General features: G+C 31.2%; 1 protein-coding gene across 8 annotated transcripts in view; it reads right to left on the reverse strand.

The window, feature by feature from the left end:
• LOC113512633 (CUGBP Elav-like family member 2) overlaps positions 1 to 11,837 on the reverse strand; it is a 549,805-nt gene that overhangs the window by 168,866 nt on the left and 369,102 nt on the right. For 6 of the 8 annotated variants that reach the window (XM_052900076.1, XM_052900074.1, XM_052900071.1 and 3 more), the window contains one exon: positions 1,540 to 1,642. In XM_052900076.1, coding sequence (XP_052756036.1) covers positions 1,540 to 1,642 — 103 coding nt within the window. Of the gene's footprint in view, positions 1 to 1,539; positions 1,643 to 2,916; positions 3,067 to 3,144; positions 3,301 to 11,837 lie in introns of those variants that run through there. The other 2 variants (XM_052900075.1, XM_052900077.1) reach the window with 2 other exon arrangements.

Below are 11,837 nucleotides of genomic sequence, written 5' to 3' on the forward strand. Positions count from 1 at the left end.
GTATTGAATCGATTCACCTTTTGTATTGTCGTGTGGTGTTGAAATAGAAAGGTGATTTATCTTTTGTATTGAATTGATTCACCTTTTGTATTGTCGTGTGGTGTTGAAATAGAAAGGTGATTTATCTTTTGTATTGAATTGATTCACCTTTTGTATTGTCGTGTGGTGTTGAAATAGAAAGGTCATTTATCTTTTGTATTGAATCGATTCACCTTTTGTACAGTTGTGTGGTGTTGAAATAGAAAGGTGATTTATCTTTTGTATTGAATCGATTCACCTTTTGTACTGTCGTATGGTGTTGAAATAGAAAGGTGATTTATCTTTTGTATTGAATCGATTCACCTTTTGTACTGTCGTGTGGTGTTGAAATAGAAAGGTGATTTATCTTTTGTATTGAATCGATTCACCTTTTGTACTGTCGTGTGGTGTTGAAATAGAAAGGTGATTTATCTTTTGTATTGAATCGATTCACCTTTTGTATTGTCGTGTGGTGTTTAAATAGAAAGGTGATTTATCTTTTGTATCGAATCGATTCACCTTTTGTATTGTCATGTAGTGTTGGAATAGAAAGGGACACCATTTACTTTTCTGTGTGTGTTGTCAAGAGGCGACTAAAGGAACTTAATGATTGTTGGATGGACAGCAGCATTCCTCTCAAAACATCACCAAAAGCCTATCTGCGATTACCTGCCTGGCAAGCGTGGCAACTACTGGCTAAACCCTCCATATAGGGTAGGCCTATGTTCAGCAGTGGACAGAAAATGGCTAATACAAATACGTTACAAACGGGCTAAAAAATATAGTTTTGCCATGATACGCACACTACTGCGCAAATGATGAACATTAGCCAGTTCCTTTATTTTTATTTATTTATACTTTATTGTACACAAGAATTACATAATTAAGTTTCGGTTTGAAGGGTGGGATATGGCGTGAATTTACAGGGTACAGAGGAATAACACCTGAGTCCTCAGGAATGGCAACGCGTGGGGGGTATTATGGGCAAAACAGTATACTCTGTTATGTTCATGGTACTGCTCGTGTCTGTAGGCGACGGTTACCACTTTCCATCAGATGGGACGTCAGCTTGTTTGCCATTCTAAGTCGTATAAAAAAAAAATCTACATTAAATGAAGATGTACAACAGGCTAGTTTAACTCTGTAAGAGTTCTCTTCCAGCAAACCTTGAGTGGAAAGGAGCATTAATTACCAGTGGGCAGTGCGCGTTATTATGTCAATTACCATCATTTTTAAATCATTTGGCAATCTGATAAAATATCTATGTGTGCTATCATTGTATACAGTGAATTTTTCTAGTTATTTCATGAGAAACTGGGCCTTAGCTAGACCCAAGTTTAAGGTAGGGCAAAAGAACTTCTTTGTAGGTCAAAAACTATAATTAAGTGGTAAGTTATTCGAAAAAGCGAATCTATATAATTTTCTTGGTGCCTTAGACTTTAAGTTAGGGCATTGCCCCTCAAGGATACTATAACATGTTTTCTTTAAAAATTATATTCTAGCAATAAATAATTCACGTACCTTTATATAATCGGGGTCCGGTAAATCGGGCTTCACTTCATTGTTGTTGTTATTGTTGATACTGTTGTTGTTGTTGTTGTTAGTGATGTTCATGTTCATCCCACTGCAACAAAACACACGTATGTTATTATTACCCCACGCAGTTTGTTGTTCTACGAGTATATGGGAATGAAAACATTACCCGTCTAAACTTGCTAGTTGTACACAGATATAGGTGTCTATATATATATATATATATATATATATATATATATATATATATATATATATATATATATATATATATAATATATATATATTATATATTTTCTTTTATATATATATATATATGATGAAGATATAAATTGTAGTACAATGAAAAATATATCCTAAGTTAGGATAAAACCAATAAACAAATAATAAATTAATATTTATTAATCACTTTTACAATATGAATATGAATAATTATAAACTATATAATATATTAAATAATCATATAATACTAATTACAATTACAATACGAATAGATACACATCAATATTTAAATAATGAATAATAATAATACAGAAAATACGTATCTATCGTGAAACAATTTCAATGATTGGATAATATTGTAACAAACTCATAAACTATTTCTAAAGTAAAAAAAAGTAATCCTCACTCCTACTTACTGTGGCAAATAAGGTCCATAATTAAAGTTGAAGTGTTATTTACCGACCACATTATGGAATGCAATAAAAAATAAATAAATAAACCTACCCATGCACTAAATTTTATTCAAATCTTTTGAATAGGTATTGTGTGAAAGAGTAATAAACAATCTACTTGTTCATCCTTCTTATAAATTTTCGCATTTATAATATTAATGGGACTATTTATATAAAAATATATCTTAGATCAAGCAATAAATTATTATTCAATTAATCTACAGAATTACAAGGCTTTGGTGCAATTATAAGGAAATAATCAATAAATTCCATAATGATGAACTTATATGCGTGCATGTACTTTATATATATTTTATTATTATTTACCAGAGGGAGACTTTGTACAAAAGTCAATTGCTTGGGTACCTCTGTCCCATTCGTGTTTCAACCGTGAAGCAGTTGTGTTTGCATGGCTGTGTTTCCGTTTGAAAGGTGGGATATGGCGTGAATTTACTGGGTACAGAGGAATAATACCTGAGTCCTCAGGAATGGCAACGCATGTAGGGTATCATGGGCGAAACAGTATACTCTGTTATGTCCATGATACTGCTCATGTCTATAGGCGACGGTTACAACTTTCCATCAGGTGGGCCGTCAGCTTGTTTGCCATTGCCGTCAGCTTGTTGTATAAAAAAAAGTAAAATTAGAATGACAATATTTGTATTATAAAACCAGATGATGTTTACATTACATGCTTTTTAGAAATGAAACAAGCCGATGGCGCCACCGTCGCCAACCACACCACTCTGCACTTGTAATTTGTTATAAACGATTTCACTAATAGAACTTCACTGAAATATTTTAAATTTAGAAACGATTCAAATTTCGAATATATGAATTATATATATATATGTATTTTTTAATTCATTAAAAGAAGATTTATCGATTGAAATATATGTACTGTTTATAGGTTATGTACCTTATTATTCTAGAAAATGTGTTGCTCCAAGCTGCGTAGCCACCGCACTTGTTTGCCATGACGTTATCACTGATAAGCCCATACATCGCTTGATTACAGGCCAGTCTTATCACTTATCAAACTTGATCAACAAACGAAACGAGCTCGAGTGTAGCTATAACGCGTGGAGGTTTAATGACTGCGGGTAGGTATAGAGAAATAGTGGGTTTACCCTACATTTCTATTTATTTTTATCTTTATTTATAAGACCAAGGAATTTGTGTATACAGCTTTGTCTAAGCTTGTTTAGGGTGAATTTATTTTAAAACTATTATATATTACTATTGATATGTACATATTTTTTTTTTAATAATTAGCTTAAAAGGACAAAATATATGCAAATTTGAATTGTTCATTATAATATAACAATAAATGGATTTTGTTTTCTAAATTGTTATTTAATGACAACCAATATGAAATAATAGGGAAGTAAATTTCAATTCCTACCAATAGAAAAAAAAAAAATTATGTAATATTTTGTAGCTGCACACTCATTTGAGGTCGAACTTAAAACTTTGCATGCCCAAACAAATTCATTACACTGACGGTGTGTTAACCCTTTCGATAATATTCATAAATTTTTTATACTATTATCGGCAGATAAATTCATTCAACAGTATTTTAACCGACTTCAAATATGAATATATTTGTGATACGTGATATTTTCTCCAGCATTAGGTCGAAAAATTACAAAAAAAAGTGTTACCATGTTCGGCTATATTGATCTTCGAAACTTCTCAACTGATTTCAATTTTGTAAATGTATTGTGTGTTTTAACTTGCGAGATAGGATAGTTTATATCTCGATAAAAAAGACTAGACTCGGTAGGTGGCGGTAGGGGATAAAAAAATGTTGGCCCGGTCAACTTGTAAATAAATAAATATTCACTGCTGTGTTCGTTTTATTCTATTCGTAATTTCATCTAAATTGAAGTTGACATTAAGTTCGCTTTCGAGCCATCCAACTTTAGGCCTTTAGTAAATATCAGTTTCTTTTGTATTTCGAACAAGTATTGTCTTAATTTTCTATTTTCAAATTAATTTATAATGAAAAAAAAATGTACCAACATTTAGAAACGATGTATCGCTGTGTGATTTTGTCAACAACTTTTTGAATTCGATATTACCAGCAAACTATTAGTTTTTACAATCTTACTGGCCTTAGTTAAAACGAATTTTACTTAGTTGAGGTCGAGTTCAGAGCGGGCAAAGTAAAAGAGAAATCGCTAAGCAATTTCTTCCAGATTATCTTTGTATAGAAGTAATTGTATCTGTATGGTCGAAAAAAAATGTAGTAAGAAGATTGTAATGAATTGTAATATCGAATATAGATATATGTAGATATAAAAGAGTATCTATTGGTCTTTATTATTTCCTCCAAAAGATTACAGTAGTAAATTTATTATAAATTATAAATATATTTTCTTGTATTTGTTAATACAAATAAAAGAAAATATAACGTATAAAAAAACTAATTGTGGTTTATTAGTAGGCATATACTTATTATTTGGCCGTTTTTTTTTTAAATAAAGAAATATAATTACAAAATGTCAGTTTGGCTTGAACAATGTTTTTTAGTCGGATCATCTAGTTATTATATTAAAAAAAAAAAAAAAAAAACATTGTAAATGTGTTAGACATGCGAACCCCAACTTAGACCACATGATGGTTTTCCATCAGAAAAGAACGTTATCAATCGCAGAACCCTTCAATAGTAAAAAAAGGATTGTACGCGGAAGTACTTAAAAATATTATATTCCCTCATATTCGTATACAAGTACACACACACACATACACACACACACACACATACACATGTACTCCTACACACATCCTCGCTTAAAAAGGTATAATGTTTATACATGACTCATTGTAATAACATTCTTATCTATGGTATCTATCGATCGATACATTATTTTTGCGATAATACACGCAACTAATACTTGTTCAGTATACTTAATATTATAATAGCTATTTCAAGCAAAAAGTTATAGTATTTGATGTGTTTATGTATATATTTTTTTATTTTTATATCAAGAAGGGGCAAAACAGTTACTATATTAGTAATATAATAGTTTCCATTAGGAACCGCGTGGAGGTCGACCTGATATTGTATATTGATAGCAATGGGGACTAAACTTCCCGTTACTAACAATCCCTTCCCCCCACGTGGCAACTATTGGCAAAACTCTCCTTACAGGATAGATCTATATTTATCATCGTCATCATCTCTGCCATCATTTGTATACTGCTGGATATAGGCCTCCTTTATAGACTGCCAAAAGGAACGGTACTGAGCCACCTGTATTTACTGACACCCTGCAATGCATTTGAGGTCGTCGATCCTTCTAGTGATCTATATTCTATTTGCCCGTATGGGATCGTCCTCAACTCAAGACCCTTTCTTTTTATGACGATGATATATTATTTTAATTTTATCAATATGACTTAATCACAGTTAGAAAACAAAGTTGCGGGTATAGCGCAATACAACTTAAAATGTAGCATAAAAACAAAAGAAACGAGGGTTATGCCACATTAAAAATGCAAGAGGGATTAACTAAATCTATCAAATACATTATTTTTAACTGTTAAACTGTTAAAGACAAGCAGTTATATAACGGATATTATTTTTAGCAAATAACGTTATTTTCAATCGACTTTAAAAGAAGAAGGAAGTTCCCAATTTTGATGTAGGTTTTTTTGTTTATATTTGTTACCTCAGAACTCTGTCTTCCATAAACCGATTAGAAAAATATTTTTTTTATCTGAAAAGATAAACTTCTAGATTAATTCCATAGAAAGTTTATCAAAATTAGTTTATTAGTTTGGTTTCTGATTCAAAACAAATGGTAATACCATGATTGGATTTTTTTTTTTTAGGAACAATATCTATTATTTCCTAATTTAATGCCAATTTTTAATCTTTAAAAAATTATTGATATACCTGTTTCATACACATCAGTTGTATCAATCTCGTAGTATCATTTTCAATCTTATTCAAACATTGACAATGTGACCTAATTCACACAATATCAGATGATAACTGTATGTATGTATATAATATTTATCTATTTATTTATCGACACAATCTATCGAAAAAATGATACAATATTAGAAATATTAGTAGTCCTCTAGCATAGAAACATAGTTGTGGACAGATTTTTTATTTTAAATTGATCAGGATGACGAAAATAAAATTACGGGCGGGCGAACCGAATCGAAAACCAGTTGTTGTGTTGAATCGTAAACTACTAAACAGATTTTGATAATATTTGTATGGAAGTAAGTTGTGTGTATATATATATATATATATATATATATATATATATATATATATATATATATATATATATATATATAATATATTTTCAAGAAAAAAAAATCACAATTGATTTATAACTGATGGAGTTACGAAGTAACAAACATAAAATTTATTCAAATTCTGAACCTCTTTTTTTAAGTCAGTCGATAACAAAACAAACGTTTTGCCACACTTAAAGCAAAAGAGAAATAACCAAATATATTAAATATGTTTTTGTTAACAGTTAAACTGTTAAACTTAATTATTATAACTATACCGGATAATATTTTCGACAATAACTGCTATTATTAAATGCGCTTAGCCCGGATAGTTAAGGGACATTTAGAACTGAAGTCCTCTGCAAATTATAATCACAAGGACACTGGAATTACTGGATGGGACAATGTCACATAAACCTGACGGTAACATAAACTTTAATAGTTTCTATTTTATGGTTACCATATGATTTAATGTTTTATATAGGTATATACCTATATTATATATATGAGTATATACCTATGTTGTCAACCCGCCTGCCAAGCGTGGCAATAATTGGCAAAACTCTTTACTTAACAGGAGGAAGCTAATGTTCAGCAGTGAATACCGTTATGTAGCATGTAGCAAAGACACTTATTTATTAAAAATTAACAAGTACATAAGTAAGATATATAAGATATATCTTAATAAGTAGATTTTGCTTCCCAAAAAAAAAAAACCGATTTCGACGTAGTAAAATTGAAATATTTAAATAGATTTAAAATATTTTCAAAACAAATGTTTCTCATAATATTGTTAACATTTTAACTAAAACAGCTGTTTATTTTCTGACAAATTATGAACTAATAAAATTTTAATAGCATTACACATTTGTTAAATATCTGTTATTTTTTGTAACAACGGTTAGTTTGAAATAACGGTTAATTCTCGTTAGTTTTTTTAACGTTTAATTACAACTTCCCAAAAAGTCATACGTTTTATAATAAAGACAAGAATTCTAATTTCGTAGGCGTCTGCATCCAGGCTCTAGATCCTGGGAATTCTTTCATAAAAGCGGAATGCCTAGATGTTTTCGAGTGCCGTGTGGGTGTATTCTGTTTTCACTGCTAAAGTACAGTCGACATCAAAATTCAATGAATAACTGGCGATTTACATAATTAAAGGTTGTGTCCTACAAAAAAAAAAAGAAACGACTTAAGTTTTTGTCAAAACCTTAAAAATTTTGACCTAAAAACTAAACTACAAAACCGATTTTGATATAATTTCTACAAAACTAATCTATAGGTATAGCCTTTCAGAAAAAAAAAAGAATTTTCCAAATTGGTTTATAACTGACGGAGTTATGAGGTAAAAAAAAGTGATAAAAAAAAATAAAGAACCCTATTTAGAACTTCCTTCTTTTTGAAGTCGGTAGACAAACTGTAAACACCGTTGCGTACATAAGTAGCCTAATGAGGTTCTTGTTAGAATTAGATAAATTTTATATAAAGCTAAATTTACTTACAGTAGAATATGTAGGTACATACAACTAATATGTAGATTTTTTATACCTCTGAGGTGGCAAACAAGCATACGGCACACCTGATGATATGTGGTTACTGTAACCTATGATTACCTGAAGAGACCTCTTTACTTCCATTTTGAAAAACCCCATGCTGTAGTCTCTTGGGAAAACCTCGGCAGGGAGCTCATTCCATATGTTACATTATTTTTATTTATTACATATGTTAAGGTTTTGATCTTTGATGACCTTTGATCAAATTAATTATACATATATACATATCTGTCACGCCTGTCTCCCATTAGGGTAAGCAGAAACAATGGAACGCCAAAATGCTTCGATTCAAACAAACCTCTTTCGCTTCTTCCACATTCATCAATCTTTTCATACACGTTCGCCGGTTACGGGTACTTTTAATTAATTCAAATTAATTATATTATCAAATATGCTATAACTACCTGTAACTCGTGGCCTGTGGCCATATTGAATTGTTGAATACATCATAATTTTCTTTAAGAGATCCTAATATTATAAATCTAAAAGAATTTGTTTGTTTGTTTGAGAACTCTTAATGTTTTAACAACTTAACCAATCACTATGGGAAGGGGGGGGGGGAAGGGATTGTTAGTAATGCGGACAAACAGTCCCATTGCTAGCAACATACTTCGTCAGGTCGATCTCCACGTGGCTCCCTCAGGAAACCATCGTGCTGAATTCCATGTGTATTCATCACGATGGACTAACTGACCTGCGTTTTCATTCTCATCTATCATCTCTCACTGGTGTCTTATCAGCGTATCGCGTTAGCGCAGGCGGGGTTACCGTTCCATTATCATCCATTGAAAAAAAAAACAATCACTGCGAAATTTAGTTTATAATGTAAAAAAAAATCCGACTGATGATAGTATCAGAGATTAGCGCGTTCAAACAAACAAACTCTTCGCTTGTATATATTCTATATATTTGTATATATTTTTTTTATTAAAAAAAAAAAAAAAACCAACAGCGCTTTACAAATAAAATTAACAAACATTTTATAACAGAGCAATATGACCAATAACAGGTTTTCTAAATTAAATTCTGTAGATTATGTAGTTGACAATTGTTAAAGGAAAAATTATTAAGATATAAACGTGGAATATAAACAAATTATTAGATATTAGATTAAAGAACAACGAGTACTAGGGTCTTTGCCACCCTCTTAAGGGAACTGGCGTGAAGATAGGTTTTAGAGGTCTTGATATATAACTACCTACGTTTGAATTTTGCAAATTTCGCATTAATTTTGTATAAGAGAGATAAAGAGACAGAGAGTTGATTTCAACTTTGATTTTGATTGAGTAGGGTTCGTTAGTGAGCGAACCCGTTGACAGTTTATTCTGCGGGGCAAGTTGCTAATTTACAGGGTTCCGTATCTAATGGGTATTTTTGCGTAAATTTCATCCTTCTGTAAAAGGATTTATATTAATATAATTTAAGATAATATACGATACGTGGCTGATACGGGAATAAAAGTTATAGCTTGCGAAAAAAAGTCATCAAAATCGGTAATAGAAAAAATATACAGCGCGTAATATACATAAAATGAAAAACAGTCTAAGTAAAGAAACTCTTTTTTTCTAAGTTGTTTCAGAAACTAAAAATAGAATTTATATAAATATATACTATATATAAATATTATGTGAAAGTGAGTTTGTTTGTTATGTCTCGACGTATTGGTGGATCAACCAATTGTCATAGAATTTAGTCTACACGCGTATGTGCGTGGAATACATAGGATGGAAAAGGGTATTCGGCTTAGTTATCTCGCTTACGTGGACAAAGTCAAGGAAAAAGCTAGTAAAATATAAAAGAGCGGACGTACTCTGCATTGTTGACAAATATTAAAATTATATATAGAAACCAATATGTCATAGTCATCACCTTTTAGTAAAACGTGAATGATTGATCATCGAGCAACATTCAAAGATGGGAAATTATCAATTCGTTTGGACGTATTTTTTCGTGGTTACATTACCTACGTAATTAGGGTGAATTAGGGACCGATTTAGATTATAATTTTGAAGCTAATAGGGTTCATTGGTCTCACACTAATTACGGAACGATTGATGTAGTCATTTTTCTTAAGGAAATAAAAATGTTCTTATCGAGAAGTAAAGTTTACTAAAAGATTTTGATTTCAGATTCGGCATTCTAAATTCAAATATATTCTACGAAACATCTCATCATTCATTGGTGTTTTTTTATATTACGAAGTAGTTGTTTTCTGCAGAATAATATATTTTTCTCAAACATGCTTGGAAATGTGAGCATTATTTTGACAATCTTCTTCGAGATAAATCAAAATTGCCGTACTGGCCAGGTACATGCGGGCAGCGGCCGGCAAAAGTTGTATGAAAATCCATATCTGTCGTGTTTTGCCGCCAGATAAATTACTATGTAAATTCATATCTGTCCTGTAATTTAAAAATGGAATGACCTTTTACTTAGAAACATGGCTACCAAGGTTTTATTTATATTTCGAATTGGCTTGCAAATAGAAAGCTGTTTCTATTCACATATGTTAAATAAAGATCTCTTCTCATATATGAATTGGCTATAAGGAACAGTCTTGAGTCTGCTTAAGCTATCTAACATTATTATTATCCAAAACTTATTGAACCCCTTTTTTACAAGATTTTATTTTCTTAATTAAACCTTTTTTAATACGTATGTATGTGATTTAACGTGTTTTAATATACAAGTATTCCGTTGATAAATAACCATTTATTTAAGGAATCACCGAGCTGATTCAAATATGACAACGGAAGATTGCTGTAGAAACTCTTGAACTATGCATGATAAATCCATTGTATTATATTTGGGTTTATTTGACTACAACAAACTTTATCTCTGAAAGGTATCCAAAATTTGATGACGAAGCGCACAGACTATAACAATTGTTTTTAAAAATGTCTTTAAATAGACTTGTTTCAATAATAACTCTTGCCAATTCGTTATATTTTATGATAAATTATTGAGCCCACATCATCCAGAGTATACATAGGGATATAATGGTCCGTGAAATCGATCAACCGACAGAAAACCAGAGGGAGATTTTGTACAAAAGTCGATTGCTTGGCCACCTCTGTCCCATTCGTGTTTCAACCGTGAAGCAGTTGTGTTTGCATGGCTGTGTTTCGGTTTAAAGGGTGGGATATGGCATGAATTTACTGGGTACAGAGGAATAACATCTGAGTCCTCAGGAATGGCAACGCATGTGGGGTATCATGGGCGAAACAGTATACTCTGTTATGTCCATGGTACTGCTCATGTCTATAGGCGACGGTTACCACTTTCCATCAGGTGGGCCGTCAGCTTGTTTGCCATTCTAAGTTGCATAAAAAAAAAGAGAATGGTTACGTCATGCTGTTTTCGAAAAATTGAGGTTAAAGAACGAAGAGAGTTAGATTTGTATTATTTTCAGAATAGAATAGAATAGAACAGAATAGAATACTTTATTTGCTTTAGAATATGTGTTACAAATCTATTATTTCGTGGAGAACGGTATTGGTTGTACGTATACAAATATTACTTGTAAATGCTACCGTTAGTATTAAGATAATATCGTACTGCTGTTTGTTTGTTCAAATAAATAAGTTCATATTTAATATACAAACAGTACAATATTTAGCTAATATTAAACATAAGTAAGTAATTAATGTACACTTTACAGTAAATACAAATAACACATTATTTTATTTTAATGTATGATAATGGTATGGTAGCTCCGCCTGCGCTAACGGTATACGCTGGCGGGGCACCAGTGAGAGATGATGGATATAGGAATGAAAACGCAGGTCAGTTGACCATC

The sequence above is a fragment of the Galleria mellonella genome, unplaced genomic scaffold (assembly GCF_026898425.1).
Source record: "Galleria mellonella isolate WM207_F2 unplaced genomic scaffold, CSIRO_AGI_GalMel_v1 utg64, whole genome shotgun sequence".
In the NCBI taxonomy this organism is placed as follows: Eukaryota; Metazoa; Arthropoda; class Insecta; order Lepidoptera; family Pyralidae; genus Galleria; species Galleria mellonella.